The following is a 19633-nucleotide window of genomic DNA, read 5'->3' as shown; positions in this document are numbered from 1 at the left end:
CACACTAGCGATCAGGACGCTTCTTTTAAAGCGGGTATGCAGGTTAATTCAGGGATTGCTACTGTGAGCACTACAGCTTTCACAGGACAAGGACCATCTGCTTAAGCAGAGAAAATACCACAGCCAGCTGCAAGAAACTGCACTTGGGAAAGGACTTTCAAATTCATCAGAATACAGAATGCTTTTTTAATTTTCTTTTAAACTAAATGCTGTGCAGCACAAATTAATTCATGCCTGAGTACTAAGCATCTCAGCCTCCTCTGATAAGCTTTCCTTTGGAAACAGTTATATTCAGTGATCTGAACCACTCCCCCTCCTCCATCTGCTCAGAATGGATGAACAAACAAGCCATTGCTGAAAGAAGGAAGGAAGGAAGCATGTTCAGTCATCTCCTAGGAAAACTGTGCCAGAATGAAAGAGCCCACTCCCTTAAAAAACAGATCCCGAGACCAAAATACTGCATGTAGCTGGGACTCCCCCTCACCCACAGCGCAAGGATGTGATGGTCAAACACAGCAACAGGTTCTGCTCACTCACACTCCCCTCCCACATACACACACAAAAATGGGACGAGTCAAAGTGCTGGCTTGACTCACCAGCCACATGATCACAGACTGGATCTAAAAAGGGGGAATTGGTTTACTCACCGTCTTGGGTACAATCTGTTTCTTGGGCTGCCCAATCTTGAACGGAATCCTGGAAAAGGGAGGAGGGAGAGATAAGGAATATGTAAGTGAACAAGAATAGCTGGCCTCACATGCGACGATGTCAAAAAACACGTTCCCCAAGCTCTTTCTTAGAAAAGGATTTTTGGATGCCAGCTTCAGTGAAATAACATCTCAGATCCTGGTACTACATTCAAGATAAAGTACATCTCCCTTTGGAGTCTGCTTCAGCTCTGGCATCAGTGATCTTCCCAAACAGCAGTGCCAGCTGGGTCACCAGCAGTGAAATTCCCCTTTTTCCTCCAGTCAGTGTCCTATTAATACAACTAAGGGCTCTAGATGTCCAAGGCACTCCTTGGCAGAACAAAGGTCTGAAGGTTGTACAAAATTTCAAAATAAATCTGAAAGGGGAGGCGGGGGTGGGGAGGAAGGAATCAAACACTGCAAATATTTACAAAGAGAACATTAAAAGGAGGGGAGGGAAAGACCCGCAAAAACCACTACCCAAGTGTCTGGAGTTTTGAGCTGCTTCAAAGGATTTTTCTTATAACAGCTGCAGGGATAGCTCACCTGCCAGCTGAACAGCCTTCATTCTTAAAAACCTTAATATGGTTGTGAGTACAATCTGGATGAGCTATTCCCCCCCCCCCCACACATAAGCTAGTTGGAAGGTGAAGAGTGCTCACTATGTATCCAATTTTGGCTTGACCAGATTGTTGTAGTCATAAATCAATTAAAATAATTTAGTTTCTTTCCCCACTTCATAACCAAAGTAGTAAAAACACAATAATTCAGCCATTGCTTTTAATGTATTAGACTAATTTATGTTGTCTGGTTAAAATTTATGGTCCATAATGCTCCCAGTTTATACTAAACCCAGTTTATAGCATATTATGCTGGTGTCGCTATGGGGAGAATTCAGATACATTTTTAAAAAAGGAATAACCTTATCCAGGAATGGTATCCTGTCTCAAACCATGTTCTGTACCAGATGCAAAACAGACAGTGCAGAAGTCCCCTAATGGTCCTGTGCAAACAGTAACATATTCTCATATTTTTTACTAAAATTAATTTTAAAAATCTAATTTGGTTTATATTAATCTCTTAACCAGTTCATTTTTGTCAGTATTGCAGAGTGAAAATGGCTAATCAGTTTCACAAATGTCTCTAATCAGTTTCACTTACAGGTTGCAGGGTTGTTGAGGAAAGTTTTAATTCAAACAACTACACTGATTTCCAATGATTATTTTTAACTGTAAAAACATTTTTGTTACCCTATTGGTTTTGTAAAATCTCTTATATACAACAACTAACTTTTAGGATTAAATTACCAGTTAGAGACTTCTCTCTGCAGGCACCATTCCACAAACACCACACCATATGAGACAACACTTAATATGGGAATGACAGCAAAAACAAGATTATCCAATGACCCAATTCCCTCTTTGCTTCATTTCAGCCAATCAAAGTCAAACCAATGGTATAATTAGCAACCAGTAATAAACCTAGACTGCAATCCATACCTCCTGAACTGACCATGGAGTAAAAGTCAACATTAGTCACAAATGTTTAAATTTAATTTCTGGAGTACTTCCTGTTTACTGTTCTCTAGCATGGCTGATGTCATTTTAGACGGTTAACCCTTTCCAGTTCCACCGGCAGTCACAGCAACCATGAATCACACATCTTCTATAAACAAACAATCGTCTAGCATATAATTAAACAGTCAATAACTGGTTATGGTGCCTTACAGGAAGGAATAGGAAATTAAAGATTTTTCTTTTTTCTACATGGGCAAAAAGTCAATAAAAATGGGGCGTCTCCCTTAGTACCCTTTGGGCACTGGTCATACTATTGGCGTCAGTATAACCAGGTGCTATCTATCATTAGAGCTAGTTATTTGTGACAGTGAAATCTGCATCAGTTACTGTCCTCAGGTAGAGGCCAGGAACAAAACTGGGGAACTGAGGGGGAGCAGTGGGATGAAGAAGAAGAAAACTAGGACCAAATACAGCTCCCGGTGTAAACAGATGCAACACTGTTGCTGAATTTGGACCTGCTGTGCCCAGCCTGAGACCGGTTGATAATATCTTGCAGCAGGCATTGCTGGGAGTTCCTATAGAAACATAACACTGGAAGATGGAGATTGCTGGCAGTAAGTGAAGAAAGCATGTATAAGTCAAACCTTAACCATTTGATCTCCTGTGAAATATACAACATGCAGCTACTAGAGTGACACCCTGAGGTACCATGCATCCCTGACATCATGCTGAAGTAATCAGCTAACAAACGCACCTTTAAATACTTTGCCCTTCTACATGACGTTACAACAGAGGATCTCTGAGTGCTTACAAACACCGAATCTTTATCTCCATTTTACAGATGGAGGAAACTGATGCACAGAGAAATGAAGTGATTTACCAAAGGTCACAAAGTGAGTCAATGGCAGACAGGAACAGAACTCAGGAATCTTTATTCCCAGTCCCCTGCCCTAAGCACTTAAAATCCATGAGTAGAGATAGTATGGTGAGTAATTAAGTAGTAAGAAGTACAGACCAATAAGAGGAGGTGGAGGAAATTCCACCAAAAACGGCACTCCATTTGAATGTATTATTTAGTATTCATGTTGCACCATGAATTGCACGGTGCATTACAGAAGAGAGAGAGAGAGAGAGATATGGTCCCTGCCCCAGAAAGTTTACGGACCCAGCCAAAGAACAGTTAACACTGTGCACAACAAGGGATAATTGTTTCTCTGTTGCTAATGATTAATCTTAGTTAACACAGAAATGAACACAGAATTTAAATACAGGCCCCTTGCAGAGGCTCTGAAACACCACCGGCCAAAGAGGACCATTCAAACAGATGCCTCCAGCAAATTAATCTGCAACAGACAGTGGCCGGCTGGAAAATGCAAAGAGCAGCAGTAAAGATAGCTATAGTGGTGTGAGTCTCTAAACATTTGTTTGCAGTGGTTTTGGAGCTGTGCTGATCCCAGGATAGGAGAGAGACAAGGTGGGTTAGGTATAGGGTTGCCAACTTTGGTTGGACGATTCATCTCATGACATTATCTGTAATTAAAGATTCATCTTTAATTCCTGGAGACTCCAAGACAATTCTGGAGGGCTGGCAACCCTAATTAGTAATATCTTTTATTGGACCAACTTCTGCAGGTGGACGGTACAAGATTTTGAATTCCTTTCGCCAAAGCTGAAGAAGAGCTCAGCGTAGCTCAAAAGCTTGTACCTCCACCAACAGAAGTTGGTCCAACAACAGGCATTGTCTTGCCTACCTTGTCTTACTAAAACATGATCTTTCACCATTTACTTAATCAGACTTCTCTACCCAATACAGCTTTGCAATCTCATGAAGTATGGGGGCTTCCTAAGGAAAGGCAGCTGCTCTGGAAAGTGTGTGAGGCATGGGGAAAAACCGACTGTCAGTCTTCATTAAAGAGCATGACAAAACTAAGTAAACTCTAGTAAAACAGGGATAGCGGAGTGGAAACCAACCAGATTAAATCACAAATCATACTAGAAGGCCTGGACCCTAGTGTTCTAAATCAACCAAGACCAGCAGCTGAGGGTACAGGCAACTGGTAGTTTATGTAACAACTAATTGCAGGATGGAAAGGGATGGAGGAATCCGGGCTCAGACTGAGGGAGTATTTCAGGTCTTCTACAGCACCTGAGTAGCCTGGTTGAGCTTAAATTGTATCACTCCTTCCTCCTACCTTTAACCTGAGCTGACATAGTCTGCTTTAGCACTTGCGTTTCTTCTCGAGCCGAACTAGAATAAAACAAGCAGCTCAGGTCAATTAATGGATAATGGGATCAGCCCATCCTGTTTCAGATGGCTCACTTTTCTTTAAACTACTCATTACATTTATGCAATGAAGGGCAGTGTGGGATGCGAGCTACAGGATATTTCAACTCCAGCTCAGTTGGGAAGGAAAGGATTTTCACGTCCAAAAAGTTCTGTGTACAGAGGAAGAAACAAAGACTATTTTCTTTCATAGCAAAAGAAAGTCAACAGGATGTTCAACAAAACTACAAATATACTTTGAAACAGCAAATATCTCTATTAGCATCATGATGCCAGTTGGCTAATTATGTCTGTCTAGTAAAAACCTTTTAAAAAAACCCTGTTCATATAATGTCTATTTTTTATTTAAAAAAAAGAAAAGAAAAAAAGGCTATTTTATATTTTGAGACAATTTTCCTGGTTTAATATGGCTCAGTGAAAAAGCAACACAGGAAAGAAGAACAGAAAGAATAAAGCAATGAAGTAGTAAAAGGGGCAGAACCACTGATCTTAGCTGAGATTGTAAAATAAACTGACACACCTGCAGCTTTGAAATGCTGTTGCAAGAAGCTGCTGGCAGCAGAGAGATGTGCTCCAACATTCTGAGCACAAGCCCAAGAGCCAATAACTCCTCCTGGGTTCTAATCCCAGTTTCTATTGCTGAGACATCTTGGGCCAGGCATTTTACTGCTGTGCCTCAGTTTCTCCATCCGTAAAATGGGGATAATATAATTACCAATTATAGTGGGATGCACAAATTAGCAGCTGTCAGAGTGCACTGTAAGATGAAGAGCTCCAGGTATTATTAGTCTGCCTGGATACCACAGCAATGAACATATCAGCAATAGATCAGATTGACATACGGTTCCAGATATTTTACTATGTGTTACGGAGCCTCCTCCTGGTGTGCCAAAGCCGCAAATGCTATCCTAGAAACCTGAGTATGTTTCCACACAGCCTAGAGAAGAAACCTGGACTCGTGTGTGTTTCGTTTCTATTATTTCTGCTAAGCGAGAGAAAGCTGGGGTTGTGTTTGGGGTGTGCAATCCCTTGAAATCATGTTCATAAACAGTGTGGGCACGCTGAGTCAGAGTCGGAGTCTTCCCACTCTGAGAGCTCTCTGGTCAGATACAGCCAGTTAGCTCAGCAAGCCACAGTAACGGTAATGCCTTGAAGATTCCTGGCCTCACTTTACTGGCTGGCAGCGGGAATGTGGCAAAACAGCGCATGCAGCCCCCATCGGGATGTTGTGAGTTGTTCAACAGCAGCCTCTCTGGCTCGTTTAGGAACACTGATATCAGAAGGGAGGCTCCACTTAGTCTTCCTCAATGGAGGAGGGTGAAGTACTGAAGAGAGGGGGTGGGCGCTTAAAGTAAGAGAAAGGTGTAGATGGGTGGAGAGAATCCTGAAAGCATCCCATCAGGGAAGTTGAGGAACCCCTCTGGGAGGGGAAGGTGGTGAAGGGAGGGAGAAGCTGTGGCTAATTTTCTCTGAAATTTCCCCATCAGTGTAGTACACCTCTCCATGTACAAGCTCAGAGAGATACACCAAAGGGTCTAAGGCTGTATCTACTCTACAGCTTATGTCGGCAGAACTTATGTTGCTCAGAGATGTGAATAAATCACCCCCCTGAGTGACATAAATTACACCGGCGTAAGCACGGGTGTGGACAGTGCTACGTCAGCGGGACAGCTTCTCCCATCAGCACAGACTCTGCAACTTGCAGAGGTGATTTTGTTATGCTGACAGGAGAGCGCTCTCCTGTTGGCACGGAGCGTCTTCACCAGATGTGCATTGATGCAGCTGCGCCGCTGCAGTGCTATATGTGTAGACATGCTCTAAATCTCCTCCGCATGCATGGGAGCATTGCAGATAAATCCACCAGGCAATGGGTAATACAGCCCAATGAGATTTGCAGGGTACTTTCTGTAGTCCCCTCTGAAAGTAAGATGCAGAGGGATCATCCGACTGGATCAGACCTCTAATCTAAGGCTGCAGCTGTGATTTTATCTATTTTGTATAATAATATTCCCTCCCCCCAGCAAAACACTTGCCCATTCTTGCTCCCTAATCTGGCAGAGACCAGAAAAAATGGAGGAGGCCTATCAACCTCAGGAATTTAAATGGGGGAAATAAGCGTAGACAGCAACAAAACACGTGATAACACCTTCCACTTGAGGACCACAAAACACTAATCAGGCTTCCTAAGACCTCTCTCAGGTAAATAGGGAAAACACATGAATATTTTCAACCACCACTAAAATGCAGCTGCTTCTGGGGATATGAACAACTGCTGTTCAACAGTGCACAACAATCTCCAGTGATGGTTTAGGACAGGAAGTAAAGAAAAAGCTGTGTGCAACTGAAAGTGGAGGGAAAGTTGGAGGGGGCAGAATGTACTTGCTGACAATGTACATGGTCAGGACCTGAGGGTTAATACTCAGACTGCTGCAGAAAGTGTTACAGACTCTAATAACTATAAGAGGTCAGACTAGGAGGGCTCACTGAAAAATTTCTATTGAAACTGATTTCCAACTCAACAAAATTTTTCATGAAAAGTGTCTGCTTTCCAAGGAAAATTTTGCTTTTTCATAAAAAAAACCAAACACTGCATTAAGTTCACCTTAATTAGGTGACAGGAACTTTCTCAGCAAAATGCTGAGAACCCTCGATTCCCATTCCCTACACACACCATCTGGGACCTTGTCTATATTAGCAATGCTCTGGCAGCTGCCAGCGGTGGGGCAGCTACAATGTTTGCAGCAATAGTGGAAGCATTAGTATAGATGGGGGTAGGTGCTTCTCTCACAGTATGATTCAATGCAGTTCAGTGCAGCTTTTTATGACATAATAATAAAAATGCCTGGGCCCTGTCTACACTTGTAACCTTAGGCAGCTGATGAAATATAGGTAATAATTCTGCTACTATAGATGTGTTCCTGCAAGAAGTGGGCAACACCTCATAGGATCAGGCCACAAGAGAAATTATTCACTGCATGCTGACAGTGTGCTTGGTGCTGTACAATGCCTTAGTGAAAAACTTATACAACCACTGAACTTCCAAGTCTCAGATAGCTGAATAAGGAGTCTGAGACTGTCCTCGTCTTAAAAAAAACCCCCTATGACCTTATACAATGCATCAGCAAGTGTCCAAGGAACAGGGGGGAATTCCAGCTCCAGCCCTCCCAGGTGAGAGATGCATGAACACAAGACACAGTTGGAATTAATATATCACATCACTCTGGATGTCTTGCTGTACTACACGGTGTCCATGGAAACTGCATGCACCGTCCCACCCCACTCCCCCTTCTTTATAAGAACTCATAGCAACCACTCCAAACAGAACACTAATGCGAAAGGAAAAAATTATTCAAATGGATCACAAACAGCTTATGTTAAGAGAGATACTGCGCCAAATTCTGTGTTGATTTCTGCCCGCGAAGCTCCACTGGGAGGTCAGTGGGATTGCCTGGGGCATGCAGCAGCACAGAAGTTGGCTAAGAGTATTGGACACCTCTGAAATCAACTGAAAAGTATATAGACTTAACCCTGGGCTTCAGTCCGCCCCGACAAAGCTACAGGGCACCAACAAACCAACAAAACTGGTCTCAGCGTGAGCCCCTATAACAAAGAAAAAACGCATAATGTAACCATGCAGTTTATGTTGATTTAGACCAGCCTCAAACTATAATCCTTAAGTATTTAGTCCTTTTTGTTCCAAACCTGCTTCCACTGAGTTTAGTGGTCCAGACCATAGAGTGTAAGCTCTTTGGGGCAGGGACCGTCTTTATCCCTTGTGGTCCTCTGCAGAGCCAAGCCCAGTGTCAGTACTAAACAAATGCAATAATGCCAGAAGTTACTCTCCCACCTATTCCAAGATGATAATAAAAAAACTAATGATATTTTACTCACCCATCAAAAGAGAATTACTCACGCCAGGTGCGTGGGTGAACAGAATTTTGCAAGGCTGTTTTAGGCCCTGACTATGCTACAAAAATAACCATTTTAAGCGTGGCTGTGAAAGATGGTTGTGGCTTAACTGTGTTATAAGATTGTTTTTTAGTTGCCTGCATGGACCACCACCACCAAATCATGTGATAACCATGTTAGCGTTAAAAGAGGGTGCTCACATATTTTTTTCTGTACACACAGGTAAGAAAAAATTATAGCTCTGATTCTACAAGCTGGTCCACGTTGGGGGACCCCCTAAGCCAGTGTGGACCCCCACGGATGCCAATGGCTCAGGGGTTCAAGTCACACAGACTAGTTTGCAGGATCAGAAGCTACATTAATACAGGTAACAACTACATTTCACTATAGTGTTTAAACATGAGTACTTCTGTAGTGCATGTGACCATCTGTGCTATAAAATCAAGTATCTAGGTATATGTAGGAAGTAATTATCTATGTAGCTATTTATACTTTGCTCACCACTTCGGGATCTAAGAGCTTTTTTGGATCAAATTTTATCAGATACTAAGGGCCAAATGCTGGTTTAACTGGGAGTTTTGCCATATACATCAATGAGACCTTGATCTGGGCTTGAGGAAATACCTTTGTTTCCTTCTCTCCAGAACTCATTGATCAGACAGGTGCTAGCCTGCTATCATAATAAAGAAATTTTGTTTAAATTCCATCATGAAAAGTGGCATTTGGCAGAAAAGCCCTCAGTGCATGGGGCACGGCGAATCAGTTCCCCTCTCATCCCTAGAAATGGGCTTTCTAGTGCAGAGGTAACAGCGCTTCTCTTGCAGAGACAGAAGACTGGATTCTCCAGAGCTGTCTGGCCTGCACTACATTCCCTTGAATTCCATATAGAAGTAAGTTCACTCCAAAAAGGTGACAAACAAGAATTCTGGGTTGAGACCAATTTTAAAAAATGTCAGCCTACGAGGTATTTTGTGGGGAAGGTAGGCCACTTAGCAGTTATAACCCACTGAAAATGGAGGCTTAGTCTAAAAAGTACCTTCTTAACTGTAACTGCAGCATCCCTAGACTGTAGGAAGCTAGAAATGAAGCTCTTTGGGGCAGGGACTGTCTCTTTGTATGTGTTTGCACAGCACCTAGGAAGATGGGGTTGTGATATTGATCAGGACTCGGGGCATGACTGTAATATTAATAATGTTAATACATAATAAACATTTATGTTGGAACCAGAACATGCCTGTCATTTCCCTCCTGTTCCCAAATATACTTTTCCCCAGTACCTCTGGAGTAGATGTGGTTCAGTGACCTAGAAAACTGCGCTTTATTGCACGATCTGAGCTAAACATCAGCCGTTACACACCAAAATCTTTTGGAAAATGGATTAACGTGGAAGTCTTGTTAGATCAAAACCTGGTAATGGTTTGGGGAGTTAAACATCACAGGACTATAAAATTCAACTCCTAACTTTAAATTAATACTAGGTGCTTAGTTTAGTTAGTATGCTGGAACTGGAAAACTACTGGAAGAGGTGAAGTGTAGCTTGAAAACCTGCTTTTGAGATACAACAGAACTAGGTTTTAAGCAGTTTCTTCTATAACTACAGGTACCCTTTAGATTATAAATTGATACTTGAATTGTAACTGAAGAGGAAAACACAGAAACCACCGGTTCAGTAATGGCCCCAATAAAGCCCAAGTCATTCACATTTGCTTTTAGAGAATGGAGATCAGAAGATCAGTACTATAATTTCTACTCTTTCCTTCAAAGTGACCTGGGATCTTTAAATTTCACCCGTGACAGCCACAGGAGTAGAGCTCACTTTAATATATCATCTGAAGGACAGTACCTCAGGCCATACAGCCCCCTCCCTAGTATGGCATTGAAATATCAGGACAGGAGGGAAAATTCAGACCCTGGTTTGGAACTTGAGTGGAGACCTCCTGATCTCAACGTGTATTGCCATCTAGCCACACTGAGCAACTTGCTGTCCTCCATTCTTAACCCATAAACCTGCAGAAAAACTAAACTGCCTATCAATGCTGCAGTGACAGAGTCACTGAGCAGTGGCAAAATTCCTGACAGCACCAGCAACCAAGCTACAACTTCTCAATGCAGTCTCTGGGGCAGCTCATTTAGGAGACTATAATCCAAGCAAGACACAAAATCTTAACGATGCCAGCGTGGGTCACAGAAGGATCAAGATTAAAAAAAAAATCTCATCTACCAACATAAAATATCCTTCCCCAAATAAGCCTAATTCTGCTCTAATGAAAGTTGGCCCTAAAACATGGTCGAGAAAACATCATCTAGTCATAACCTAGGTGTGGAAGTCAGGAGATCTGGGTTTGATTCCTGCTTCTGTCACAGATTAGTTGTAAGGCCTCTGGCAAGTCACATCCTCTCTGGGTCTCAATTTCCCCATTTGTAAAATAGGAGTAACACCACTGACTTTCCTTACTGGGGCCAGGGAGGCTTAGTCTGAGGCCATGTCTACATCTAAAATTTTGCAGCGCTGGTTGTTACAGCTGTATTAGTACAGCTGTATAGGGCCAGCGCTGCAGAGTGGCCACACTTACAGCAACCAGCGCTGCAAGTGGTGTTAGATGTGGCCACACTGCAGCGCTGTTGGGCGGCTTCAAGGGGGGTTCGGGGAACGCGAGAGCAAACCGGGAAAGGAGACCAGCTTCGCCGCGGTTTGCTCTCGCGTTCCCCGAACCACCCTGCAAACCGCAGGGAAGGAGACCTGCTTGCTCGGGGGTTCGGGGAATGAGAGAGCAAACCGGGAAAGGAGACCAGCTTCGCCGCGGTTTGCTCTCGCGTTCCCCGAACCACCCTGCAAACCGCAGGGAAGGAGACCTGCTTGCTCGGGGTTCCGGGAACGAGAGAGCAAACCGGGAAAGGAGACCAGCTTCGCTGCGGTTTGCTCTCGCGTTCCCCGAACCACCCTGCAAACCGCAGGGAAGGAGACCTGCTTGCTCGGGGTTCCGGGAACGAGAGAGCAAACCGGGAAAGGAGACCAGCTTCGCCGCGGTTTGCTCTCGCGTTGCCCGAACCACCGTGCAAACCGCAGGGAAGGAGACCTGCTTGCTCGGGGTTCCGGGAACGAGAGAGCAAACCGGGAAAGGAGACCAGCTTCGCCGCGGTTTGCTCTCGCGTTCCCCAAACCACCCTGCAAACAGCAGGGAAGGAGACCTGCTTGCTCGGGGTCCCGGGAACGCGAGAGCAAGCCGGGGAAGGAGACCAGCTTGATTACCAGAGGCTTCCTCCTTCCACGGAGGTCAAGAAAAGCGCTGGTAAGTGTCTACATTGGATTACCAGCGCTGGATCACCAGCGCTGGATCCTCTACACCCGAGACAAAACGGGAGTACGGCCAGCGCTGCAAACAGGGAGTTGCAGCGCTGGTGATGCCCTGCAGATGTGTACACCTTCAAAGTTGCAGCGCTGTAACTCCCTCACCAGCGCTGCAACTTTCTGATGTAGACAAGCCCTGACAGTGTTTGTAAAGTGCTAAGGAAAGACAAAGAACTAATAACACAGAACTTGAATTACATCCATCCCCTTGTTACAAACAGGCTCTTTACAGCGATAGCACCTTTGATCCCAAAGATCCCATGTACTTTATAAACATTAATTAAGCCTCGCAACACCTATGCAAGGCAACTATTAACTCCATTTTACAGACATGGAAACTGAGGAAGAAAGATTAGGCCACCTTCCTCAAAGCACAGTGATACAGTGGTAAAGCCAGGAATAAAACTTTGCAGAGTCATGACTAAGTCCCTTTCTCTAATCACTAGGGTAAACCTCCCACTAAACCTCAAAACATTACGTTCCAAGCTGCGGACATGCATCTGATGAGGGCCACTGTTGGGGAGAGGCAGCACGCGCAAACTAAACAAACAGTGATATATCAGCTAAACAAAGAAAACTCTCAGTCTTGAAAGTTTGGAACAAGGCTCATCCTCTCTTTATGCAGAACTCCCAGCAAGCAAGTGATATAAAGGTTAGACATTTTTTACACTGACATTTGGGAAGCAGGGCACAATCCCCTAGACAATAGGCCCCCTCTGATATGCATGCTGTTCTACAGAAGAATTTGTTACTGCCTTGCTCGTTCACAGTCACCGCAGCCTAAATGGTCCAAATGTGACCTCAGGAATCTTCCTACATCAGAGGATGCACGTCAATAAGACCCTTTCCCCTCCGAAGACGTACTGAATTCCAGCCCTAAGTGAATGACACGATTCATTCAATAAACAGCAGCACGACTTCACATTGGCCATATCTGCATGAATTAGCGACTATTACAGTTGGCATGGCCTGCCAGCCATTGACGACCGAACTGAGAGCGATTGTCTGTTTTATACACAGACTAACCGCCTCAGAGTTCAGGTCTCTCACATTCATGTGGAAATAGGGCCACAAAACGCGCAAAGACTGACGTTGATCTGTTGTGGAGGAAGAATGGGGAATCACAGATTTCAGTTGAGTAACCCCACCCTTGACAGTGACCCCTCATTCCTACCCCAGTAAAAGATGAAAAATTCATCTTCCAGTGCAAGCCACATATAATGTATGTCAGCTATTGCAGGCTAACCTTCCTGAAATAAAGCAGCTCCCCAGAGGTACACAGGGTTTCTGAATTCTCTGATTCTCTGCTAAAGCTTACTGAAGGTCCCATATTCATTAATGGAGCAGTTTTTAAAAATCATGTTAAAACACAAGTCAAATGTGGCTCCCAATCATGTGGCTCAGCAGGAACCATGTTTAAGATACGCTCTACCAGGGCTTTCCCAGATAGCTCCATCCTGAGAGTATGTCTTCACTGCAATGTTAGTGCAAGTGACTCCTGTTGAGTTACCCTCGTTCGGGTGACAGCAGCCACACCACACAATAATCCTCATGCTGCTGTGTCCACATTGATGCCGCTCTCACTTGTGTGTGGTGCTAGGATTTCTGGCGGCATAGCCCATGGTTCCAAATTGCAGTAAAATGAGCTGCTCCAGGAATTCCTTCTCAAGGAATTATGGGAAAACTCATCTGTCCTTTCTGGGCACAGGAGTGGAGTTGTGGGAAAGGACCAATGGCACTCGAGTGGCTTTAGCCTAAGTCCACACTACACAAGTGGGCATGTTAACAGCTGACGACTTGTGCTAATCTGAACTTTAGCCTGTACCACTTGACAGGCCAGTGAACTCAAGTGAAAAGCACCATCATGCTCAGTCTAGGGGTACAACTTCACTGCAATGTAAGCCCAGGGTTAGTGGAAAGCGAGTCATTAGACCGTGGGTTACAGAACTGATTGTCAGTCCTACGTTAGGAATTTTCTAAGCTGGTCCCCAAACCGGGACTCCAGCATCTACACTGCAGTGTGCAGACCTGAGTGCAATCAACCATATCCCAGCTCTTCTAGTGCCCTCCTGCCATATGGCTGCTCTAGCTCTTTGTTGTGCAGTTTGGGAAAACCTGACAGTCCGCTAAACCTGACTGTGCTAAGGACCAAGAAAGCCAGCCTGTGGGAATGTGGGATACTTTTGGCTGACTCTCAGAGCCTAGGTCCACTAGGGCTGCATCTACACTGCAAAGCTATAGGGCTTGAACCCTGGGTCCTGGACTCCCAGTTTGATTCAGGCTTGGAACCTTCACCCTTGCAGGGTCCTGGGACAGAATGATTTGGGTAAAGATGGAAGGGAGGTTAGGCTTGAGCCTAAGTTCGAACCTTGGGCTTATGCTGAAGTGTAAGTGCACCTAAGTGTTTTTGTGTGTGGACATGACCTGAGTTATAACCAGGGATCCTAGTTTTCTGTGATAAAAAAACCCAAAATCCTGATTAAAAAAACATAGAAGTCCACTTTTTTTATTTTTGCTATTTAAAGGAAACACTGAACTTTCCCTAGCAACAAAATATATAGGTGTCAGTTGAACACAATGTTTTATTGATATGCTTACAACTTTTAATCTGACAGCCTGAGCACTGCTGCCTGTGGCTGACATCCCAAGCCCTGCCCATTCCCCTGATTATCTGAATTTTTGATTACCCAAGCTGGCCTCAGTCCTAACTAGATTGGATAATCGGGGTTCAACTGTATTTGATTTCATTTTCTCACAAAATGTCAAAACTAAAGATTCTCTCGAAGAACACAAATTCTGCATTTTTCTGTGGCAAATGGATTTCTAGGATCCTTGGTTATAAATCACGTTAACTTTGTAGTGAAGGCAAATCCTTGGTGTAGACAGGAGCTTAACATGCAGTTATGCTCTGAAAAGGAAATTCACAAATGACATGATAAAATTCTGTTTACTGTCTCAGTTATTTCTGATCAAACTGGACTTGCTTGGTTTGAATATTTCTTTTCTAACCATCAGCTATGCAGACTCACCAGGGATCTGAGGGTCAAGCTGAGTTCCTTCTGGCTCATTCCTCACCATCAATAGAGTCTGCATGCCAATTTTTCCCCTCAGTTACACCTGTGCTGTCATATTGTCTTCAAAGGAGTTGCAAAGTTGTAATTTGGCAGCATTTAGCCCTGTCTTGGGAACTTCATTAATGATGATACTTATGATAGCTGAACAATTCGGTTTTATTAGCTCTGCAGTGCTAACAGGTCTAAAATATAGCAAAAACTAATTCTCAATATACAGGGAGTAAATCTGCTGAGCAAGGTGCTATTTTCAGTTATTTTTCTGACCATAGCCACATTTAAAAGCACGTTTACAGACAAAGACTAAAGATTATTTGTCTGTCGGCCAGCCCGACAAACTCAATCTGGGATCTCAGAATCAAGCTAAATTCTCTTTTTCTTACATCACCATACATCTATAGGCTCTGCATGATTAACAGGATTGAAAAATTGCTTAGGGCAGTAAAAATATTTTTAATTAAATGACCAACATACACGAGAGGAACTGTGGATGTGATCTGTCCCATAACAATGTTTTAGGAATCCTGTACAGAGCTTTTAGCAAATCTGACTTAAACACACACAGAGGAACTTTTGTAAAGCTCCAACTAAAGTTCTTTTTGTTTGGAGTTAAAGGTCCTTCTACAATGTTTACAAACCAAGCATCCCATCTTTGTGTGAATGCATGAGAACCTCAAAGTGAAACTATCTATTTTCATTGCCCAGGCTGAAGAGAACTAAAAAAGTAGAAGTGCATAAATGGATAAAAAAAAATACAGTAGGTTTTTATTCTCCTTCCATTTTTAACACTCAAAGAAGTGAAAGAGTTAAGGGCATTTTAAATAATATGACTTTTAATGTGACACACTCCCCTTAACTTTTGGCAGATTTATAAATGCTTGGTTTTAGGATGCAGTCATTTATAGCATAGAACACACATGATGCAGCGGTGTGACTGAAAGCACAGGTGGAGCGATTCTGTGTTGTGCAATTTAAGAGAGTAGTAAGATTGATAGAGAGTGAAATGAATTGATTACTTTAAAATCTAAGTGCAGCAATGGGTATTATTTACCACAATAACGTGACGCATGAGTCAGAACTAAAGATACACTGATTAGGCTACCTGGACCATAAAGTACATATTCCTTTCTTTAAACAGCAGGGCAGTATAATCAGGACAATGATTCTGTTCAACTGGAACTTTCTATTCAATGTATCCATGCCCTGTTTGTCTTCAAGGTAGATCTGCTGACTTTATGGATACAGAAAAACGTTTCTGCTGTTATTCTTGAAGAGCCAACATAGACACAGCAGAGAGAGCTGGAATCTCTTGCAGCAAAGTTGTCAGCAAAGTTGTCAGCAAACATCTGATCCTAAAATCTTTATTATTTATGGTGACAGCAGGAGGCAGAGAGAACACTGCTGGATTTTTCAACTCTCAACTTGAATTTGCGGGGCCAGCAGCTAGGAAAAAAATCAAACATTTGACTTGTAAACTGAGACCATTTGAGCAGGAATTGGTGAGCAGGAATAAATAAAAAAAACCAGCAAGGGTTTCTAAATAAAACTTTATGCGGGAAATGGAGGTTGAAGAATCTAATCAGAAATGCTGCACATTGATCTGTTACAAAGCAAGAAATCGAGTTTTGTAGCCAGACAAGTAACTTATATTTGGAAAATAATTCGGGATAGCGGAGTAATTAAAGCATGTATGCAAGTATACTGATGATGTGTACGTGACAAGGTCTGGTTTAAATGTCTTGATCAAATGATTTTTGGACATTACAATAAACATAAGAAATGCCTAAGATAGATAAATACCAATAATCTTAAAAAGAGAATAATCAGTTATTTTAATTTATTGCAAATAAAGCTTACAGTCACTTGAAACCATGAGTGTGAAGGGCTGCATTAGTGTTTCAAGTATCTGATCACAGATCCATTTTCATTAATAACAGAAGAACAGACTCAAAGCAAAAGTGTACATTTATTTTATAATCATATTTGCAATAGACAAGGAGGGTAGGTAAGGAGGAGGATTCAGTCAGAGAGAAGGGAGAGATGATTAAGAGGGGGGAAACCAGGCAAGTAGAGAAGGATGTGTCTGGGTAAGCAATAAGATGTTAAGCAAGTACTATGCTACTTTTGAGAAAAATCAGTCTCATTTTTGGGCAGGATGTCCTATGCATATATGTATGTTGCTGTACTCTGGTCCTTACTCATTCCATCCCCTCCCTTCTGTTTGCTACTGTCCCATCTAAAATTAGGCCCCAAACCCACAAACATTTACACATGGTTAACATTACACATTAGTAGTGCCACTGAAGTCAGTGACTGGGGCCTCAGATAATAAGCTCTTTGGGGCTGGAAACATATCTATGTATGCATCTGTACAGCACAAGAGTAGCCTGATCCTCCTTGGGGCTTCTTAGTAATTACAAATTCTTTGGGTCAGAGACCGTATCTTCCAAATTATTCTGTGAAGTATCCAACACACATTTACTTTAACACACAAATAATCAAAAAACAACAATACTTAACATTCCCAAGCTAAGATGAGGCATGCTGTCAGGCCTGTTATGAAGGCAGGAAGCCCTCCCATGAGGAAACTGGACAGCATTGCTAGAACACACAGGAGAGTATAAAACCCCATCCCTCAGTCTGCACTGTTACTATTTTAATACTGACATTATGAGGTGCAAATAATGTCTGTGTCACAAACATTTTGAAATCCATTTGAGAGGCAAGATACAAGCTAAAGTGAATTCGGCTAGTTCTGAACCCAACCTAGATTTTATAAAACCTATTAATAGACTGTTTCAGGCATTTAAAAAAATTAGCAAAAAGGTTTTGTTCTGATGTCAATCTTCCTCTGTTGTGTTTATTACAGGCACTGTTAAGCAAGTATATAAATAAATAAGAATTTGGAACCAGATCCAAAATCCTTTGAAGTCTATAGGTGCCTTTTTACTGACTCCCATATGCTTTGGATCAGACCATTAAGCCCCTAAAACATGCTTCTCATACACAGACCAAGAGCTGCTTCACAAAGGGGAGCTAAGTATCAGCCCCATATTGTACGGGGGGGGGGGGATTAATGTGCAGAAGGGAAGCAACTCTCACACCTGAGCGGAGAACAGCAGAACTAGGAACTCAGCCCAAGCTGTTTGACTCTCAGACGAGGGCCCTTTCTACAGGAACCTGGTGCGGTAAGGGGGGGTGGAGGATCCTGAGAGTGAAAGGGACTAAAAGAAAGTGAAACTAACCCACTTTCACTCTCCAAAGGGAGTAACAAACACCCGTGACGAGAAGTAAACAAGGGTCCACGTTTGCACGTTACAACCCTGCGTACACTGGGTCACACAGGTCGGTATGGGAGGTAGCTTCCCTTCCCTTCCCGCCCCGTAATAAACTTGACACAACAGCATTTTGCTACAAGGGAAACAGGAGGGTCGTGCGGAGGTAGGGGTGGGGAGGACACGAGAGGGATGCGAATATCAGGTCAGTAGCGGATGCAAGAGCTGGAAGGGGGAGGAGGAGAAGGCCCAGGACACGGGATGGGGGGGGCAGAGCACGAGGAGGGGAAGGGCCCAGGGCCCGGGCGAAGCGGGGGTGGAGTGGGGGCCCGGAAGGAGATGAGGGGGAAGGGCACGGGGGGGGCGGAGCGGGAAGGGTCCGGGCGAACGGGGGTGGTGACGGAGAGCCAGGGACTCGGGAGGGGAGGGGCAGGGCCGGGCGAACGAGGAGCCCCGGGTGTCTCGGGCGGGGGAGGGGGCCGCAGACACGGGACAGAGCGATCGGCCAGTGCCGACGGCAGAGAAAGGCCGGGGCGGGCCGGGGCCGGGGCCGGGGCCGGGCCGGGCCGGGGCAGCGGGACCAGCCCCCAGCGCCTCCCCCTGCTTCACTCACCAGCTCATGATCCCCTCCGGCCCCGGCTTCCTCCCGGAAGCGCTTGCTCTTTAGCCCCGCCCCTTCCGGAACTGAAGTAAGCGGCACGCTAGACGGCGTGACATCACGCACCGCCTGGGGGCGGGGCCAGCTGGAAGTTAACATGCTGCTTCCCGGACAGCCCCGGGCCCAGGCTGAGCCAGAGCGTCATACGCTGTCATGACGTCACAATGTGGAGCCGTGCTTTGGTGTCACTGTCCAGTGCCATGACGTCACTGGGCTGGGCTGGGCTGGGCTGAGCTGGTGAGAGGCTGTGCCACAGTTTTACAAAGCAGGGCTGGTATGTGGCTGCCCTGTGAGGCTGCAGCGATCACTCCCACGTTCTGCCATCACCAGCTCTCTGGGACATGCTCCAGACCAGCACATTGCAATGACCCCCAGTAGCTGTTCCCTGAGCCACTCGAGGGCCTGGCTTTGGGGAACAGCCTAGAACTTCAAGCTCAGCTCCCAGCAATAGCTGCAGCTTAGCCCTGGGAGCCTTCCAGGGCAGATAAATTGACACCCCTGCAGCTGAATGGCTTTCACAAAGTGGACGGCTTACTGCCCCATGCCCTATTTGCAGTGTGCGAATCTCACAGCGCTTTTCCTAGGAGATGGAATTTGCCCAACTTGCCTCATCTAAAAATCTGCTTCTGTTGCTGCATAGTGGATGTGCTACTGGGGGTTGCATTCCAGTAGTTACGTATGTCTGTGGCAGTGGGATAAAAAGGTGTTGCTCCAATGGATGGAAAGACTTGTCTCTCTGCGGACAACTTTGAAGCTAGCTTTTCATTTTAAGCGTGATTTATTTATGATTAGACACAGCCCCTGAGGAAGCCATCCCAGCATTTACACAAAGCCCAGTACATGCTGGGACAGGTTAGCAACTCTGGCTTAGTTATTTCAGT

The 19633-nt window shown here is 44.3% G+C and overlaps 1 protein-coding gene across 3 annotated transcripts in view; it reads right to left on the bottom strand.

Moving 5' to 3' along the window:
• The window catches only part of BIN3 (bridging integrator 3), a 59860-nt gene extending 41085 nt beyond the window's left edge, over window positions 1-18775 (bottom strand). Inside the window, exons 1-3 of one of the 3 annotated variants that reach the window (XM_030552073.1) lie at window positions 18708-18766; window positions 15922-16262; window positions 648-696 (exon numbers count right to left, since the gene is read on the bottom strand). In XM_030552073.1, coding sequence (XP_030407933.1) covers window positions 648-696; window positions 15922-16019 — 147 coding nt within the window. In that variant the 5' untranslated portion in view covers window positions 16020-16262; window positions 18708-18766. Of the gene's footprint in view, window positions 1-647; window positions 697-14777; window positions 14832-15921; window positions 16263-18707 lie in introns of those variants that run through there. The other 2 variants (XM_030552076.1, XM_030552075.1) reach the window with 2 other exon arrangements.
• Window positions 18776-19633: the final 858 nt, after the last annotated feature.

The sequence above is a fragment of the Gopherus evgoodei genome, chromosome 2 (assembly GCF_007399415.2).
Source record: "Gopherus evgoodei ecotype Sinaloan lineage chromosome 2, rGopEvg1_v1.p, whole genome shotgun sequence".
Lineage (NCBI taxonomy): Eukaryota > Metazoa > Chordata > Testudines > Testudinidae > Gopherus > Gopherus evgoodei.
The sequence above is the reverse complement of the archived record's forward strand: the minus strand, read 5'-3'. Positions and strand labels throughout refer to the sequence as shown.